The sequence below is a fragment of the Aspergillus ambiguus genome (assembly GCF_047715705.1).
Source record: "Aspergillus ambiguus strain CBS 117.58 unplaced genomic scaffold BDV59scaffold_15, whole genome shotgun sequence".
NCBI lineage: Eukaryota > Fungi > Ascomycota > Eurotiomycetes > Eurotiales > Aspergillaceae > Aspergillus > Aspergillus ambiguus.
In genome coordinates, this window is record NW_027395528.1 from 500,238 (window position 1) to 519,765 (window position 19,528).

Sequence of the window (19,528 nt, forward strand, 5' to 3'; positions counted from 1 at the left end):
TAACTCGATGAATCTACTCCCCCTTAGGATCGTACGCTTTAAGATAAATCCCAGCTTTCTGCCAGCATGCTACAGAAGGAAGTACAATCTAGGACGTAAAAAAACTAAGCTCCGCCCTACAGTCATTTCTCCCTTCTCCGAAGTGTTAAGGTATTGACTCCGTACCAAAAAAACAGCATCGGAGATTCTATCCCAGCAAATATGTCTTTGGCATATAAAGCAGCAAGAGATGAAAATCTATACTTAAAAGCGGTTCTTATAAGGCATATGCTCAATCTAGATTCGAGTGATGCCGCTCATACGGGCGTTCCTGTTCCCTGAGGCTTTACCCGGTGCTAATTGATGTCCGATGAAGTTGTATGCCCGAGATCCATGATACAACCAGCATTAATGGCATACATCAGAAGGATTCTTTAGGTCCACATGCAAATCTTTTCTCCAAAGGGGGGTTTGCTTTGCATCATTCATTTTATTGCGCCCTTTCATCTAAAAAAAGGCGTTGCCCATCACCAGACTTCTCAGTAAATGCCCTCCCTCGAAATATATACGTACTGGTGGCTCCTTGATCGTGTCTGGGATATAAGATTTACCTAGCAGGCTGTTCCACTCATGCTGTCTATAGAAGAAGCGAATGGAGAATTCCTCTCATTGCGATACAGGCTCCTAGATGATTGCTCCTCTTTCTTTTCAGAGCCTTCCTAGCGTCGAGATAGTCCTCGTCACCGCCGCCCAAAACAAATTGATATTCCACCTGTCAAGTACTCCAAGCGCGGCAGCAGCGATGATTGGGGTATCGGGGCCGCAATCGCCACGAAACTCTCGCCCTCATCTACTGTAGAAACCGCACCCTGTCCGCGGCCGAGCGAACAAAGGCTCGGATAGAGGCTGGACTTTTTTTTAGCAGAGCCTCGTGTTTTTAAAGCCCGTACGGCCAATCAAAAGAGGAGCTCCTGTCAGATGGTGCCGATCGGTGGAAGGTTGGGAGTACTCCGTAGATGCAATGGTCGACTGAGTATCCACATAACCAAATACAGATAGCGCCATCACTGCTTACCGAAAAATGATTGATTCACACAGAGCATGAAGCTGAGAGTAGAGAGGGTCATGTCATTGGACAGCCAAGCTTGGGCAAGAAGGCAAGAATGAAAATCATGGCTGGACCCCTCGGAAAGGAGATGCCTTATTTATAAAAGCAGAAGGGATTGTGGCGAAGGCCATTCCGTTCATCCATGGCCAGCCTCGCTACGAGAGTCCTATGGTGTGTCTACCAGTATCTATTCAGAGGTTGATATACTGCCAAAACTTGATTTCGCATAAAGCTCGGAGGTATTTCGAGCTCGAGTACAGCAAGAGTTACCTACATTGAACCAGCATATTATATATTCGTGTGGAACCGGCTCATTGATAGTGCCAAGCATAGGGGTTAGGTGCCGAAACGGGCGAACAGTCAGTGATATGGATCAGCGGTTGCGAGCAAATCTCTCGTATTCTCAGAGTCTTTGAATGTAGCCTCCTCAATTGCTAAATCGACAGAATTAACTTCGTAATGCCTCATTATTCGACGAATGATCACAAAAAGTGAACAAGGCCCTTGCTATTAGCTCTCAGTCAATTTCCTATATTCCAAATAATTCGAAAAAACTACTTTACCAGTCTGCATGCCAGGTACATCGTAGAACATAGAACGAGTTCTTATGGATATCTGCTGGAAAGAATTCAGTCATGCGTGCTCAGTGTAGATGATTATATTCTCCATAATCTCCTCAGTAACAGCATCACTCAAACTTGTGCGTATTCATAGGTAAGATATGTGAGAATTTGGATTTGAGCATTTATGTTCCCACATATCCCTGGCGCAAGTTCCTGCGGCAATGAAATGTTTATTTCCACCTCCTGCCTGAGGAGGTCATGTGAGACCTGGGTATTTACAGACGCCTGGTTCCCTGTAACTTGCGGATAGTGTCATACTCCACAGATATACATGAGCTGATATACGAATGAATGTAGTCAATCGAATACCTTACTAGAATCGGCCTACGAAAATAGATAGCACTGTGTAGTTCCGTTACTATAAATTTATCATGCTAAGAGAAAATACGAGCATCTAGACAATTAACCTACAATTGGTCTCCTACTTCGTATATTGATGATCACATACCCAGTCAAGTATACCGGGTCTACACTTACGCGAGGCTGTGTACAGCCTTGCGCTAAAACAAGTGGAGAATGTGAATATGTAACGAAAGCTGAATGGGAACAGAGAAGTTCCATCAAGTATAGTACTTGTGGACTCGAACTTATAAGAAGGGTCACCTTGCCAGGCTATGTGCTCAAGTCGCATCATAATTGCTAAATACAATTGTCTGCGAATCTCAAAGAGGAACCGCTTAATCATCTGAATCTTACACAATGAAATCTGCCTCTTTTTTTGGTGCTTTTACACTTGCCGTCATGGCTATGTATACTGAAGCTGCCACAACAGTGAATGTGTGCAAGGAGCTTAATAAGCTCGACTGCGTTCCAGTCGAGGTTGGTTTCTTTCAGTGCGTCAACTTGCAATCCGATGGTAAGAACAGCCTCATAAAACCCATTTATGCCATTTGCGCCTTTATTTACAATTATATTTTCTTGCACAGATGGCCGTCCCTTTATCTCAGGGTGGACTGAAGGCGGAAGCTGTGACATTTACAGCGCTCCTAGCTGCACTGGGACTGGGAACACAGTTGATGAAACAGGTTGGAATGAGTTCCCATTCCCAGTTGCTTCTATTGATTGTTGAGCACGGAATTTAAACAAAGTAGGTGATTGGATCAGAGTATTGTTTATACACCACAACTAACCACCGTTCAGCGAGACATCTGAGTTCAGCAAGGCTACAAGCTTCGGGGCAAGAATTAGTTAAGTAATGTATGGTCTGCAAGCTGTGCTGTTCTAAGTATCTGGTCATGGGTTCGTGCTTTATATCAAATGTGCTGTACTACGCCCATCTGCGGCCTATTTGCAAACTATCTCATGTTCGGCCTTAGTATAGGTTTTCCCTATTAATTTAGGTTTCCCTATACTGTGATGCAAATGCAAAGGTTTCTGCTATTTTATGAAAAAAAAAATTCCAATGTTATGGCATGTATAAATGTAGATCTTTCTAGACGCGATATAGATATAAGAAAACATTACAGATGTCAAAGTGCAAATACCGTGGCCTTTGCTCGTGAGGCTCCGCTGACCGCAAACAAGTGGTTCCCACGAGCCCTGATGCGGGCAAATGCAGATACCGATGCTCCTGTTTTACTACATATCACATGGATACAAAATCAGTACACTAGATCTGCTCGTGTTATTCCTCCAATCATGCTATACATCAGAAAAGCCAAGCAAATATGCCGGAATTGCGAGCAATCAGCGCAATACCCGAGATCAGCAATACGAAGTGACCCCGGATGATCAGCGTACCTTAACAGGAAGCTCCACTAGAGCAACGCCACAATATAGTTAAAATGGGCGGAAGTATATTATTTGAGGGTTCGTATCAAGTAGCTGATACTCGAATTGCACATGGTCCATTGGAAGAACGATATAGGGCCAAGAGGATCGTCGCCGAAGGAAAAGGGAATCAGCTTAAATAAACACCGAAAATAGACTGCACACGAGGCTATGCTACGGCTCTGTTTTCTTTTATGGTTTGTGCTAGTAAAAGCCCGTTTTATACAAACCATTGGCTCAAATTCCTCTTCCAAGAAATATATTGTCGATCTTCGTAAATATTAGTATGATTTTCGTATGCATTCAAAAGAAAGGCAACTGAATACCGAAGGTAGTTGGCAACTACGGCATTGTGGCCACTAGAGAATCCCGCTTAGCCGACGGAGATGTCTGGTGACGAAAGCTTCGGCGTGATTCTGGACAGACTGCACAGGAAGTTCAAGGAGCTACGGGCGCAGACACCTGGCTGGCAACACCTATATCCGAGGAATCAAATCGATCCCATATACGGGGCCCTCAGAGGAGGAGCTTAAGATGGGACATGGACTATCGGATGGAATCCTCCGCAACTTGTTTCTATGTGTAGATCAGGGGTCCGTAGAATCACTGCTCTTCTCCTTGGGGCGAGTGGATGAAATGTGGATATGGGCTGTTGACCCTGACTATGAGCCGAGCGCCAATGCGACCAGTGGGTATCAAGGCTATCTATGTGTCCGCCTGCGCCAACTTGTGAACAATTTCTACATTGCTCGGCGCTGGTATGCGGATGAGCTGTCGATGGAGGACTTGTAGAGGGCGGCGCAGAAGGACCCCAAAAATGGCTCTTTCATATTAACCAAAGACGAAGAGATTTTCAGCAGTGAGCTTGGCATGTTGTATACTATAACCAAGCATCGAGACTTTCCGGTCCCATCGAACTGATGACCTGGGATCACTTCATTCCAATAGGTCTGTTTACCTACTACTCCTATCGCAACCGTTCATAACCCCATAATCAGCCGATCTGTCGTGAATTGAACACACTAGGGACAATTTTTTGACGCCGTTCCAACACAGTAGGGCTTCCCTGCCAACAATCCCTGGCATTCCCCGTTCTTTGTGTTAAGAGCAGGGTTCAGTTGGTAGAGGCAATCTAGGGGAATGACTGCGTCGTGCGCCATGTCTTGACAATATCTTCCGTCTTGTTGCATGACCCATTAGTTGCAGTCCGCTGGAATCCCGCCTGAGTTGGACCCGGTGCAGCTCCGCTGGTGCTCGTTGGGGTGATAGCAGCACTCCTGCTGGAGATAGTATGATATTATGAGGAGCATAGGTAGAGGATAGCAACCCGCTATTGAGCTTTCTAAGAAGTCAATATGTATTCCCTCGCAAGCCAAAGGGATGTGTAGTATGTTCGACTTTGCCCATCATTGTATAAGTCACATAAATCTCGAGAATAGTGTTTACGGCTTACTAATTCGCATTTATTAACTTGATATTGAATAACAACGATTTCTTGTATCTGGACACATATACTAGTAGTTACAACTATCATGATGTGTAAACCTGTCGGGTACTTCGCATCTGCGTGGTGCTAAGTATACTGCGCCATGCCGACCCGGCACCAATCTCTGTATGCACTTTTTGCACGGCTAAAGGTTAAAGGTTACCTAACTAGGTAAGTAGGTGAGCACACCCAGGATCACTCTTCCGATAACGTTGATTGGTTGTCCTCCTCGCGGATGGTATGTGCCTGCCATCCTATGTAGGGTATCTGGGTACCGGTCTCCATTCCGCCCATCAGTCCTAAATCTACTATCTGACATAACGTCTCTAGCGGCTACCTCCATTGTAAAATTACCTGCCACAATGTCACCAAATCTTTATCACCACAACCGACAGAGTCCTTTATTATATGAGGAGAGGTTGCATCTCACTATACTCGTTGACTGGTTAAAATGCCCCCAATGTGCTCCGCTCTTATCACTCCGCATTCTAGTCTGAGCTACTCGTTACTTTACTATCTGGGTAGCTAAAGGATATTGGAATGTCGATACGGAATATGGGGCCTGAACAGCCTCTACAATAATTTCCGGTCACTATGGGTCAGTATCGGCAACATCCTCGCGTGGCAGCGTGATTCTCAGAATCTTCGCAGCATACCAGATACCCTAGTACATACCTCTGGTTTGCGCATGTCTTTTGAAGGGCAATCAAATATTGGCATAACCGAACAAAACCGTCCTTTGACCTTTCATACGGAAAATCAGCGCTGCGTGGGTGGCTTACCGCCTTATTCAGTCTTCCCTTTAGGGCACTTTCGGCCCCTATTCATTTACTCAAATATTATATAGTGTGCAAGGCACCAGACGGGGAAGCCTCACGACTATCAATTTTATTCAGTTTCAATCAGTACATAGTGCGGGAATCAGGTAACCCAACCACTATACATCTGGCGATCTTGGGTCACCCGTAGAATGGCTTTTGCTATCATCGTCCAATGACCAGCCCCTTATCAACTGGCCATACTTATAGAAGAGCACTGGTGATAATCCGAAAAAGGTGGCCAGGAGGGCTAGTAGTGTATTTCCCCAGCCCAGTCCAAGCTTCTCGTACATGCCAAACCCTCCAAGAGGAATCAGACCACCAGCTATGCTTCGAACTAAACTGTTGGCTGCCAAAACGCTTGCTGCAGAGACTGGGAATGCATCGACCAGGTACGCTTGAATGGCAGCCTGCTCGACTGTGTATTAGTGGATTGGTAAAGGAGAAAGAGACAAGGATGCTCACCATGCACCCCATGATACTGAACCCTGTGAATCCAGTGCCTATAATCGGTACCATATAATGTACATCATATTGAGCACTCCATCCATAGAGTAATAGCCCTATTGGCATCGCAATAGCGCTTGGAATCAGAGGTATAAGTCGGTATCTTTGGCGGCCCCCGTCAATTACTAGATGTTCAGAATATCACGATCGTCCAGCAATACTTACTCCGGTTTTGCCTCCCCATGTTTCTCGGTAAGGATAGTATAGATCCGATCACTATACCGACCGAACATCAATACTCCCAAAACACTTCCAACACCAATTCCCATATAAGCAAGGCCAGATATTCCCTCCTTCCATCCGTATTCTGTCTGAAACACAACTGAGAACGTCGCGAACAGGAGGTAAACGATACCGTACATGATGGCCATATAGAGTGAAGTAATTAGAACAATAGGATTGAAAAGAAGTTGCATTGGTCGTAAAATAGCATGGGCCAAGAGCGGACCAAGGGCTGAATTTGATCTGTTCTTTACCTGTATTACAGGGTTGTCCAATTCTCTGCGGAGTAGGGATGCCTTCCGTTCAAGTAGAACCGGGCTATGCGTCTCCCGAAGAAAGATAAACCCGATTATGGTAGTGCAGCCGCTCTAGGATATTCGGTCATTTCAGGCATACATAATGTTGATAATGCGGGTGTCATACCAAGATAGTCAATATCCAAAATATCCATCGCCATCCTATTGCTTCAGTAATAAATCCTCCTATCATCGGTCCGAGTACGGGGCCGATGAGCATGCTCAACGTAAAGATACTCATGATACTAGAAGAACACATTAGTCTAGTTTTAACTTTCTGATCTTTGCTTAACGTTTCACCAACAGTCCTCTCCGTTCGACGGGGACAATATCCACGATAGTTCCTCCACTGATGGTTAATGGCACGCCGCCAAAAACTCCAGCCAGGAAACGAAACGCCAAGAGCGATGGCAAGTTTGATGACAACCCACAACAAGCGCTGAAGATAAGAAAAAAAGTATTTCCTATATGGTAGATAATGTTGCGACCGTACACCTCAGAAAGGGGAGCAAGTACTAGGGGTCCTGCGCCGTATCCGATGATCTATAGGCCATATCGATATCAGGTTAGAATAGGACGCTAATAACAGAAAACTAGACTCTTTGTGAAGTTCACTTACATAAATCGAGACGCTAAAGCTGAGGAGCATGTCCGATGGGCTGTGCATGTCTTTTCCGATTCTGAGGAGAGCAGGAGCCATCATCGAGGAAGCGAACGGACTAGACGAGGAATATGCATGAGTTCCGTGGTAACAGTGACCAGCAAATGGAGGTAACAAACGTTGTAAAGCGCATCGCGCAAACAGCACCGGCAATACCAAGCTTCCTCCAAATTGACCAATTCATAGGCCTCTCAGGATCATCGGGGCTGGCCCACTCAAGCTCATTCTGAGCCAGAATAACTCGATCTTTCTTGCCTTCTATTTGTGAACAATTTGGTGCCTTAGACAAATTGTCGTTGTCCTTTGCCGCTTGCTCGGAAACAGCCTGCATAATTCCCAAGCCTGTACAGCTTCGGTCAGAAGATTGCCAAATTTAGCAGAAATTGTCGAAGCTTATGCTGGCAAACAAGTGGTGAGATCCGCGACTGACCTGTAACTGGTCTCTTATGGCATTAAAATATTCCTTTCGTGTCGAGGTAATACAGCGTCAGTAGTGGAATCAACACGGCCGGATACCCATCGTCGAAATATGGATAACATTGTGGGTGAGCCATTCTATTCGGACTGCTAATCATCTCTGTGGTTGGGTGATCTTCGCCAAAGGCCACCTTTGGTAAACCCAGTCTAATATTTGTTTCCTTGCGTCACGGTATCGTGATGCACAGATAATTCATCTGCGTAGGCAAGGCTGTTACTGTTACGTATTAGGCGCCCTTCAAGTTCAATTTAAAATCTTTGTAGGGGGCAGGAAAGCCCACACGCGGCTTAGGAATGAGCATAAGTAATACAGGGAAGGTTCCCCTTGCAGATGCCCTACATTCTGATATCTTATTTTCCAACAATGATGCCAAAATACCTATTTAAAGTTCCAGAATCCGGTAGGCGACATACCTGTGCTATGTTGCCTTTTTCTGTGTTGTAAGACTTGGTCCTCTGTACCCTGCGCAAGCTGACTTGGCCATGGCAATCAAGGAAGATGGCATATGGCCAAACGACCTCATTTTCACCAGAATAATTCACCACGCTAAGACAACCAATAAAGTCATCATTGATGATCCAACTGTGGGATTCAGCGCAACTTATTGTCAATTATTGTCGGATGTATCTCAGTTGCGTGATCAGCTTCTCGGGCACTTTGGTTATGGCCCTGAATATTTGGACAGAGTTACTGCGCTAAAGAGTCACCGAATTTGCTTTTATGGTCATGGCAACTACGAGTTTGCTGTCGCGGGCCTGGCAGTTTTGGCACTGGGATGGCTCTTTGTGCCCCTGCGTGAGTTGTTTATGGGAATTTGGGTCCGGCACTGCTAACAAATCTCTAGCCACTGACGTTGAGCCTGAAATAGTCTGCAATCTGTTGTACAAGTGCGAGGCTAGCTGTATTCTCACCGGATCGCAAATGCACCGAAAGGCGCTCCGTATCCAGCATCACGCGTCCTGCAACAGTCTTAACCATATCGATATTATGCCTGTGGTTTACAAATGTGGCGGGAGCGATAAAGTCACGCTTAAGATCAAGGAGAGTCTCACCTTTCCAGAGAGCCAACCTTCTTGGGTTTGTTGGACCTCTGGTTCGACAGGTATACCAAAGGGTGTACTCCACAATAGGAAGCTCTTTACTTCTTCTCCGCCGGTAGAAGACGACTCAATTATACTTTGTCAGAGACCTCCATTCTGGCTGGGAGGGGCTCTCCCTTTTATTACGTCCCTTTTGATGGGGCGAAAAGTATACGTTATAGAGCCGGAGGGCGGTCCCGATGTTATATGGAAACGCATTCGCGCTGGCGATGTGACAGACTTGATGTCTACTGGCTATATGTACGAAGAGCTGGCCCGTTATTACAGGGATAACATTAAGCAACTGCCAGAAAGTGAGCGGGGCGAATATCTTCGAGGCGTGCAACATATTCGCCGGTCAATAGTTGGAGGCGCGTTTCCAAGCCCCTCCCTTCTCCAATACTGGAAGAATGAGCTTAGGTGCCCCTTAATATTGGCATACGGAAGTACAGAAACAGGTGGCATGATTCTCCAGAGAATGACTGATACCGACACTAATATCGAGGTGAGTCTAAATGAGATAATCTTGAGTCCATGTCATGCTGCGTGGGAACTAACCACGTTTGCAGCGGTGCATTGGAAAGCCTGTTCCCCCATTTCAAATTAAACTCTCAAGCGGGGACCATGGGTCTATCATGGTGAAGCCTTTGGCTTCCTTCCTTGGGTAAGTTCACTCTCTGTGCCTTGGAAAAGAGGATCAAACGGTATGCAAACTAATTCTGGTAGTTATTTAAGTGACGAGATCCCGTCTGAAGACTTGTTTGACCACGAAGGGTATTTTAACACAAATGATACGGCCCATCGAGTTGGTGATGATTACGTATTCGATGGTCGTGCTTCGTCAGACTGTGAGTATTCTAAACCTGGCGGCGCGAAGGTCTATTAGCTGACAGGATTATGTTTCCATTTTTATAGTCATCAAAACCATCTATGGTCCTGTTCCGGTTTTGGAGCTGCAGATTTCATTATCCAAGCTTCCATATATTCTGGAAGTATATATCTGTCCAGTCCCTGACAGAGACATTGGAACTCGAGTAGGAGCTCTAGTCCGGTTCGACCCTGCAACTTCATCTGTCAATCTCGAGCAGATTCGCATAGACCTCATGAGTCATCTACCCCCTTTCAAGCTTCCTACCGCTCTACGTGTATTAAAGGAAGGGGAAGACGTATCAAGGACGTCATCGCAGAAAGTGGCAATAAAGCCAACTACAGAGAAATTCTTCCCGTGTACCGCGGATAGAGAAGTTGTCGGGGACGTTGAGTTGTGGGATTTGGAGTTGAATGGACATGGAGTGCAATACGAATAAGACTATGAACTTGTTTAACCATTAGGATAACGTACTTGTATCTTTATTTTTTGCCCGGATACCATCAGCCTCGTGAGGCCTGGAGGAAGCGTTTTCACAGTGTCCGATCACCGGTATATCAACATAAACTTGAAATTCGTGCAGTCGATATGTTTACTTCCGTACAACCCCGCTACACAACCTGGAGGTAATTAAATCAGATCATTGTAACATTGACGAAAAATCTGGTGTCGTATCTGTTCCAATGTCTCACCCAGCCCCGCAAACTAAGCTCTTCGGTAGAAGAACAGTGAAGGTTGGAAGGATGCAAGGGGCTCCTACAGCGGTTTGCATATCTCTTCGGTGTCCAATGCATTGAGATCCCAGGCGATAGTGATAATTCAGGCTTATCTCAGTTTGACACAGGCCCAGCACAGCCAGCGGGAGTTTAAAACGGCGGTTTATGGTGTGCGGGCGGACGAGTCATGTTCAAAAAGATGGAAAAGTCAGAAAACAAAAACATACAACAGCCGGGATTCGCTGGTGGTCACCCACCCAACTACTAACCGGCCGGCGTGTGGCTTACATGCGGTCAATAGTCGGGTGGGTGCAACTAAAGGGTGTGAGCTGGTGTGCACTCTTGGCCCTCGCGCGACTAGCGTGGGTGCACTATAGACTGGTGTGATGTTGTATGGACACTCACACCCCTGGTGCGATATCACTCTCCGTGGTGTTCAAAGACCCACTAATCAAAGGAATTGCTCATTTCGATTGGCCCTTTACCCCTCCTCGTGAAACAACCGGGCATCTTGGCGTATGCACTTCGCCACTGTTCAGAATAGGCAGCAGGATTATCTGTATTTGCCAACAAAGTAATATAGAATCCACCGTTCTAGCGTGGATATACTCCGTAAATTAATCGCACGGAGAGCAGAATCGGCAGACCGCCTCCAATCCAGAACGAGTTTCGTTTAAAGTACAATCTATGAAATTAACGACGCAGGAAATGCATACATACAGAAACTTACATCATGAGAATTGCATATTTACTGGAGACTACCGATCGAAGCACTACAGACTCTCACCAGAGATCTCAGAGTCTGGCACCAAGTTCTACGGAGAACCAAGAGTTAGATATCAGAGCTCTGGATCCAGAGAAACGCCCGGCTCTGACACAGACTTCCTCCCATCAGAGCCTGTTGCAGGTCAAGGAAAACCAGGTTCCATCTATCGAACCGAGTGGAAGAATATGTCCCCAGGACAAGCAACCGCGGAGCATTTATTCCCTAACAGGAATCCGGAAGCGTAGGGAGTGGAGGCTGGTTTGTCGGAAAAGCCTATCAAAACATATCAGTATTGCCAATAACTCGATAGTTGTGAAATTAGCTGACCTGTTGGACAGGAGAGAGGCTCGGAATTCAAGTCGCACCATCCGCAGTGCGCCTCGTGAATGGAGGAGAAGATATGCCATACGCATGGCACATTAGTGATCCTTCAATCAAACCACTATTTGAGAAACCCATGAGCAAGCACTCTGTCGGTGCATATATAGAGCTTCACGCCAAAGTTGGGCGTTCTTTCTGGGCTATTCACCCTCGTGATACTAGAAGGGGGTCAGAGGGCTCGACTGACTCTCATCCTCACCTGGAGAAATCTTTCCAAAATCCGGGCTTAGGCACCCAGGATCGAAGCGTGGAGCCCACAGCTCATACGCAGCTACGAGACCTACAAGCCGATACGGCAAGGTTGCTGGACCGCCTGGAACAGGCCAAGGCAAGAACCCATAATCAGACATGGGCCGACACCGAGTCTCAGGTGGAGATGATCAGGTCAATAGTCCAAGATGCGGAAACGATGATTAAAATGCACCAACGGCTCCTGCCAATCTAGGACCAGAAATAGTGAATGATACGCGATAATGGCTGCTGAAGACCTTAAAGTATCAAGTCCGAGAGAATTTCGATGAAGAGGAAGCATTTTTGCATATCATGGCGCAGTTGTCTGGTACCACAGTCAAGAACGGAAGTGAGGATGAAAAATATTCTCTGCAGGTTTACATGCATCTTCTTCAGTTACTCGTTCCTCAGAGACTTCTCTCGTACCTCATGCCCAATTTAATAGAGTATGAATAGAAACGGTACGAAACGCGGTGGGCGCTCTTGTACAGTATTGTGGCGTCCTTGAAGGTGTGTTTGTTCTTCCTTCCCTTGCTTGCCACTCTTGAGCATTGCCACTCGAAGAGCCTCCCGGGTGATCAAGAATAGTTAAAATTGACGAGGTTTTTACTGGCAGAAAAACCAAGGCGTCGTGTATGTAGTTTTTTCTATGTGTTCTGTGTTATGGTGCCAGGTTGGGTTTCCATTTTTTGGGGATTAGCCCCTTTCGTGAGCGTTATTACTATGATAGTCTTTCTGTATATACCGATGATACTAATAAGTAGCGCGCTCTTAGCCATCATACACATGATATATATATATATATATATATATATATATATATATATATATCTTCTAGTGGACAACAGGATCCTCAGAGATGCTAAGCACCCGCTTGATTCGAGGTCTTCAACTTGTAAACTTAATGCCGGGTCTAAACTTGAAGTAGCCACTAAATGGACAAGAAACAGCCTACTGAGCTAACACATGAGCATTATCTGGTTATAGGAGCATACGATGTTGCTGTATTCCTCATTATCATGACAATATGCCTGTTCACTGTAGATCGTCCTCTGAATGGCAAGACAAACAGAGTTGTGGACAAAAAGATATCACTGCATTTGTAATTGGCACTTGGTTAACATACAAATGATCATTAAGAAAAGTAGAAAAGCATCCTTGTTCTGGGATGATCCGGAATTGTGCTATCTAAAAAAGCATCGAACAGAAGAGCATTATACCGAAATATGCTCAGTAGACTACTGTGAGCCTAAGAGATTGCAAATGAGAGTAGTCCCTAGCCAAAATTTTCCTCCCTGATATTGGCAAAAGAGAAAGTCCGGCGAATCATTCACAGCTAAATGCAGGCCCACTATTTCGTGTGAGTAGGTTACCGTCCTTGAAGCCCTGTGTCTAAGCTCTTTAGACCACCTTTCACTTGGCAGGCTCGTCGGCAAATACAGTCCTCCACGCCTTCAGTCCGCTCGCCTCAAGAGAGTCTCCAAGTCTCCGTCGCCTGAATATGTCTTCAAAGCGTTATGTTTCCAATCTTCCCAGCTCATATCCCCGTCCCTTCTCAAGAATTTTCGGAGACCCTGGAAAAGGCCTAGAAAACCCTCCCAATCAGCGAAATCGTACCCGCAACAAAAGTGAAAACGGTGAAGAAGTCGCCCGTTCCTCACAATTTCTGCAAGGTCCTTCCTGCCTTTATTTTCAAGTATATTTGCAAACGTTAACTCATCCTTACCAATGTCGTTCATTCCTTTGTAAAAGTCTGAAACCGGGAGAAGCATTATAGGAGACCTGAAAGCTGCAGATTTTGGTGCGGTATAAGCCCATTCCCAGTCGACGATTCCCGTAACGTTGTACTCGGAATCAATAAGGACATGATCTCCTTTATCGTCTGCATGCCTTAAGTAGAACTTTCCGTCATCAAAGCTATGGTGCGACAATACTTCAGAGACGCAGTCCAAAAGAAAACGATGGACTAGAAATGCATCTATTTCCCGTCCTGCATAGCTTTCCCCTTTCATAATCAATTTTAAATTAAGTTCAATGCTAGCGCGAAGATAGTCCCTAGGGTTATTATAAGGTCCAAGGGGGGCCATCTGCGAGTCAATATAGTCTGTCAATGACTCTCGTGCAAAAGGCCCAACGTGATCTGTCCCTGGTTGGTCCAGGGACCCCATAATATCAAAGGGGTGTGACTCCAGTTCAATATATATATCTGCTAACTGGGTCATAACTTTCCTTCTTTGCTCTGGGGAGGCCCGAGACCAACGCAATGAATTCCCCGGGATCTTCTCCATAAGGATATATCCAGTTCCAATAGCATTTTGCCCATGGAAGCCGTAATCAAACACCTTTGGAGCAGGGACATTTGTCTTGTTCAAAAATTGGAGAGTCGCTACTTCGCTGCGCATAATATAATCACGTAGGTCAGGCGGTGGTGAGGTAGCGTTAAATCTTCGTATACGTGCTAACCATCGGACCCCGTCATCAAAAAGGATCTCTATATGGTAGTTCATGCCTCCCATTACAGAGGAACGCACTGTTCTATCGTAGACAAGAGGTTGCGGCGAAGTGCAAGCAATACCATTTCGTAAAAAGCTTGCTCTGGAAAGAAGTGCGGACAGGTCCAGAGATTTCAGGAGTCTTGAAATCTCTTTCTGCTCCGCTTCACGGGCAGCGGAGTCGTAGAGTTCCCCATCCTTCAATTTGTTATTAGCAAGCTCATCTGAGAGTGAAAATGTGTCATTTCACCTACCTGCCACGTCGGACAATTGTGATCTACATGCCTAACACAGAGATGCCGTGAACAGATAATGCATTCTCCCTGTGAACGCACAGCAGGTCTTCCACAATCCTTAAAATCACAAGCCCACATGGTTGACTTTGTCGTGGGAAGCCGGTGAGGTCTGTTGTTTGCCAGGGAAGAGGTTCCTCTCAGCACCCCTCAACCGTGGCGGCCTGTCATGTGACCATGGCATGCAGTCTGTGCACAGGAAAGAACTTGGTGTCCACCTAGCCGAGCGAGTATGTTTATAAGCTATATGAGAGTCCTTCCTTATTAGGCCCTGGACAAGGGCATGGAGAGGGGAACCATGCCGCAACGTGTGATGACTATGCAGTAGCGGCAGCACGGTCTGTCTTGCTGCTGGATTAAGAGGCCAAAGCACGCAGCTGACCCAGTGGGCTAACGTATAAAAGGGCAAAATTTTCCCTTCAATTCTGTAGACCACAAGCACTTTTGTCAACCTGGGAAATTATTTATCACCTCGAGCTCGCTATTGACAGCACTCTCAGATCTCCAAGCATGCCAAGCCCTGCCATTCGATGTGTCAAGGAAGGGTGCGAAAATTGGGCCGAGAGTGGGTCCAGATATTGTTCGGACCGTAAGTCACGGAGAAGGTTAGCTGTTCATGGCTAACATATTAGGGTGGCAGACAAATGAGCTTGATGAAACCTCTACGGCAAACACTTTTATGTTTTGGAAGCCAGAATCCGAGAGCCTCGCCGGTGTGGGACGCTTAACGGATGGGGATAGCGAACAAGAAGAAAAGTGCCTGTTATTCCATGTTTTCCCCAGTGGTTATTTCAAAAAATATGGAGGAAACAGCTCCCGTATTCTTCACACTTGAGAGGAGAGTAATTTGATAGCTGCCCCAGAGCCTTGATTGTTCAAGGAGAGAATGTATAGTTTTTCTACCTCCTGTTTGTTTCCCATCTCTATGTAGTCTTGACGCCTACTTAGGATTAGAGTGCATTCTGTCAACCAGAAAGAACAGTAATTACTGCCAAGGCTCGACTGGCCATACAAAATTACGGTGTGATTCAGCCTCCGCATCTCGCAGATAGTCACACGGCAGGCCCAGGAATCAGGACAGAATAGAAGTTGGAATCCAGGGTATAAAGATGGCCATTTTAGCTGTAGATTTAGAAGAATACAAGTCCCTGCTACAGTCCAGAATATAAAGTAATCAACCACCGAGCGGCGGATACCACCGAGCGGCAGATTTTCACCGCGACCACCGCTAAGCATCATTCAACGCGTCTTTTCTTCATTCCTATTATATAAAATGCCACTTTCTCAAGAATCTCGCCTTTAGATAGCTATATAGGCCTATAAAGATCAAAAAATAAAATCAATTTTAAAGGCTGCTAAAGTCTATAGAGTGCCTGAGAAAACTCTCTATACATATCTAAAAGGGAGAAAACCACGCGCAGAAACACGCGCTAATAGTCATAAACTTACTGAATTTAAAGAGCAATTACTTTTTAAGCAACTATTAGATATAGATATACGAGAATTTCCAATTCGACCCGAGTTCCTATATAGAATAGCCTAAATACTATTTTATAATCGCTTATAGGATCCTACCACAACTCTTAGAGTTAACTAGACTTATAAATTTGTTAAGTACTATCCTACACTACGTACGCGATATATAAAACAAATAATATATTAACGTGCAAAGTAGGAAGATCTAAGAATTATAATATCCTAGTTTCAGACTATATAAGCAGTTATTTAAGAATATAGTATATATAAAGATAATATCTAGAACTTCGATAAGACTAGCTTTGTAATAGGACTCTGCTCTACCTCTAAAATTATTATTATAGCTAAGCGCAGTGAGAGACCGCGTAAAGTTATTTAGAGAAATCGTGAATGGGTTACAATTATCGAAATAATTAGGTTAAGAGACGTATATCTACCGCCAGTTATTATTCTTAAAGGGAGTTATTAGTAAGCTACCTAGTATCAGGAACCTAAGCTTAGTAAAGACTGGTAAATTATAACTAGTTAGAATAGCTAGACTACCGATAAAATAGGTCTTAAATAGTTAAAAATTGTTTTTGAACCATTTTTAAAGCGCTATATAACTGGTACTAAGAGGTTACTGATTCTTGATAGCTATAGTAGTTATCTAACTACTGAGTTTGATGAATTCTGTAAGTAGTATATAATTATCTATCTCTATATACCTACCTATGCTTTACAGCTTCTTTAGCCGCTTAATATAGGTATTTTTAACCTACTTAAAGGCGCGTACGGAAAGTTTCTTAAGAACCAAATAGGTGCCGATAATAATTATATTAATAAAGAGGACTTTCTATCTCTATATCCAGACGCACGCGCTAGAGTATTTACTCTAGTAAATATCTATAGTGGATTTGTAGGCGCAGGTCTTAAGCCATTTAATTAAGAATGTATTCTTTCTAGGCTTATCTTTTAACTATATACACCAATACTATCGCTAATTAAAGGCTTAATTTTCTCTGCTTTTTAGACTCCGCAGAATACTCACTAGCTAGATAAGAAAATACGCAGTTTACAGAATAGCCTTAACATAAAACAGAAGCTTTCTAGTAGTCCTATTACTTATATTTAGTATCTTAAGAAGGCAGTACAAATAGCTATATATACTAACCTTCTTTTATAAGAAGAAATCAAGAAATTACGCGAAGAAAATAAGCGAAAATATAAGAAAAAAGTAAGACGATATACTAATCTAGGCGACAATACCTTTTTATCTGTATAGGAAGGCTAAAATCGGGTTTAGTAGCTTAATATATAGTCTAATAAGCAACCTAGTAAAGCAACCCTAGTACCTCGTAGACGAGCTCCATAACGCTGCAGTAGCTATAGGATAGTTAATTATACGATTCGGAATTGCCCTAGTAAATAGCTATCTTTTCATATATTTATTTAGTCAAATCTAATGGCGTTGGTGGTTAAATAGCTTCAAGTATTGGTGGCCGCGGTGAAAATCCGCCGCTCGGTGGTATCCGCCGCTCGGTGGTTGATTACGTTAGTTAGTGGAAATTACATAATATTACCGACAGCCGCATTTCCCACACTTCCCATGGAATATAAGCTGTACGAAATCGCTTGACTGCCACGCACTTGCTTGAGCCAAGGATTACCTATATAAAGCTTTCGCTCTTGGATTGCAAATTAAAGCGCTTTGATCCGTCGTCTAACTTTAGGACTCTCAGAATCCACCTTATGGTGCGAGACCTTCGCCGTAAGATCTCGCGCTTGAGTACATTTCTTGGCCGTACCAATACTACGTAATCGGTAAGCGCGCGCTACTTATTAAGTTAATAATTTGCAGTGGATCTCGTAAGCCTTTTCGTAAATATCATTGGATATTAGCTACACCAATGCCTCCACCTAGCGTCCTCCACCTAGCCTTTTTACAATGGGGGAGCCGATAAGTCTTGCTTCAGGGCTTTTGACTCTGGCTACCTTTGCATTTCAGTCTAGCGTTACGCTCTATGATACGATCAAAAGCTTCCATTTTCATCTGAAGCGCGTATGCGATCTTCTAGAAGAACTGGAGGCGCTAAGTGAAGTTTTGGGTCCCCTCACCGAGATAGTGGACACTGAGACCGACTCGGATCTCGCGGCGTTGAGACTACCTTTACTACGGTGTGGCAATGCCTGCAAATATTTCGAAAAGGAGCTATTAAAATTCTCGCCAAGATCCAGTGACAGGCGGACAAGCTTTCGAGATTGGGCTAGGCTTAGATACATGGGAGATGATATTGATGGGTTCAGGCGACTTGTGGCTGGATATAAACTGACAATTAACGTCGCTCTCACGGATGCAAATCTGTAAGTTCAGTCCGCACCCCGCAGCACACCAACCACCTATTCCCCTGGTGATATTTGACCCTGTCAGTCGAAAATCAAGTGCGACGGCTGAAAGCCTTGAATCCTACCAGGGTCTGATCGAGACTGCTAAGGCTGAACTTGAGGTCCATCTGGAAGTCATTGATGGCAAACTTGAGGCCATGCTCGGGGGAAACATGCCAAAGTCTGATATGGATACTTCGGAATTGCGAATGATACAAGATGAGCGACTAAGCGCTGAGAAGTGCCTTCAAATCTGCACGCAATTATCTGAGCATATCAGCCAGATTCAAGTTATCCCTGAGGATCCTCACAGTTTCCCAGGGTCCAATGAGCCCAGTAACTTCCCGGAGAGTGTCACCAATGAGAGCCTCCAGGAATGTAAACGCAATCTAGGCTTTACAACTGCAAAGTTGGAGAAGCATATGCAAGACCTCATGAACCGATTATTGGCTAAATCGAAGCGGGAAATGACCTCCGACGAGTATGGAGACCTGACAAGGCTGCGCGATGAATGGGATACAGCCCGCCAGTGTATCGAGATCTGCTCGAAGGCAGACAGCCGTCTCAAAGAGTGTCAGCACCATTGAGAACTATGCTACTGGCGATTCTGTACAGTTTATGGTTTCGACTGACGGGAACACCATTCACGGTAAAAATAGAGGCCTTGGGTGGAGAACTAGGCAGGTCGGAGTCCACCTTAGTGACGCTTCCGTCCAACAACTATCGCGGGACATAGCAACAGTTAATCTTCGGCATGTTTCACGCGTGGACCAAATGTCACAAAAAGAGACGGCGTATGCTCCTAACAGTGAAGGGGGGAGCGAACCGCCGTCGGGATTCAAGGACCGCTATGGGCGGGGCTTTAAGCTCAACCACGAGACTTCCTCGGGCACATTCGATCGAGTCTGATCGTG

At 45.0% G+C, this 19,528-nt stretch overlaps 5 protein-coding genes across 5 annotated transcripts; 3 read left to right on the forward strand and 2 right to left on the reverse strand.

The window, feature by feature from the left end:
* Positions 1–5,903: 5,903 nt before the first annotated feature.
* On the reverse strand, positions 5,904–7,801 carry BDV59DRAFT_193219 (MFS transporter; the record flags this gene model as incomplete). Its single annotated transcript, XM_073692186.1, has 7 exons — positions 5,904–6,194; positions 6,250–6,394; positions 6,457–6,881; positions 6,937–7,054; positions 7,114–7,352; positions 7,429–7,528; positions 7,590–7,801. 7 exons carry the CDS (start codon positions 7,799–7,801, stop codon positions 5,904–5,906), a joined length of 1,530 nt encoding a protein of 509 aa, XP_073548163.1.
* Positions 7,802–9,505: 1,704 nt separating this feature from the next.
* Positions 9,506–9,913, forward strand: BDV59DRAFT_201971 (uncharacterized protein; the record flags this gene model as incomplete). The annotated part of the gene is made up of 3 exons (XM_073693932.1): positions 9,506–9,532; positions 9,597–9,691; positions 9,754–9,913. 3 exons carry the CDS (start codon positions 9,506–9,508, stop codon positions 9,911–9,913), a joined length of 282 nt encoding a protein of 93 aa, XP_073548164.1.
* A 1,314-nt stretch (positions 9,914–11,227) lies between these two features.
* On the forward strand, positions 11,228–12,773 carry BDV59DRAFT_178144 (uncharacterized protein). Its single transcript, XM_073689724.1, has 3 exons — positions 11,228–11,666; positions 11,716–12,499; positions 12,606–12,773. The coding sequence occupies exons 1-2, from the start codon at positions 11,345–11,347 to the stop codon at positions 12,201–12,203; spliced, it is 810 nt and encodes a 269-aa protein (XP_073548165.1). The 5' UTR covers positions 11,228–11,344; the 3' UTR covers positions 12,204–12,499; positions 12,606–12,773.
* Positions 12,774–13,070: 297 nt separating this feature from the next.
* Positions 13,071–14,985, reverse strand: BDV59DRAFT_178147 (uncharacterized protein). The gene is made up of 2 exons (XM_073689725.1): positions 14,736–14,985; positions 13,071–14,679 (listed from the first exon to the last, which is right to left on the reverse strand). Exons 1-2 carry the CDS (start codon positions 14,853–14,855, stop codon positions 13,444–13,446), a joined length of 1,356 nt encoding a protein of 451 aa, XP_073548166.1. The 5' UTR covers positions 14,856–14,985; the 3' UTR covers positions 13,071–13,443.
* A 3,192-nt stretch (positions 14,986–18,177) lies between these two features.
* BDV59DRAFT_193222 (uncharacterized protein) lies at positions 18,178–19,523 on the forward strand (the record flags this gene model as incomplete). The annotated part of the gene is made up of 4 exons (XM_073692187.1): positions 18,178–18,593; positions 18,661–19,185; positions 19,295–19,370; positions 19,404–19,523. The coding sequence occupies 4 exons, from the start codon at positions 18,178–18,180 to the stop codon at positions 19,521–19,523; spliced, it is 1,137 nt and encodes a 378-aa protein (XP_073548167.1).
* Positions 19,524–19,528: the final 5 nt, after the last annotated feature.

Bases quoted from the DNA above. Each gene is read 5' to 3' on its own strand.
- BDV59DRAFT_178144 (XM_073689724.1), top strand. From the start codon at position 11,345: ATGAGAATTGCATATTTACTGGAGACTACCGATCGAAGCACTACAGAC. The intron at 11,667-11,715 runs GTATTGCCAATA...CCTGTTGGACAG, and splicing joins AAGCCTATCAAAACATATCA to GAGAGAGGCTCGGAATTCAA.
- BDV59DRAFT_178147 (XM_073689725.1), bottom strand. From the start codon at position 14,855: ATGTGGGCTTGTGATTTTAAGGATTGTGGAAGACCTGCTGTGCGTTCA. The intron at 14,680-14,735 runs GTAGGTGAAATG...AACAAATTGAAG, and splicing joins ACAATTGTCCGACGTGGCAG to GATGGGGAACTCTACGACTC.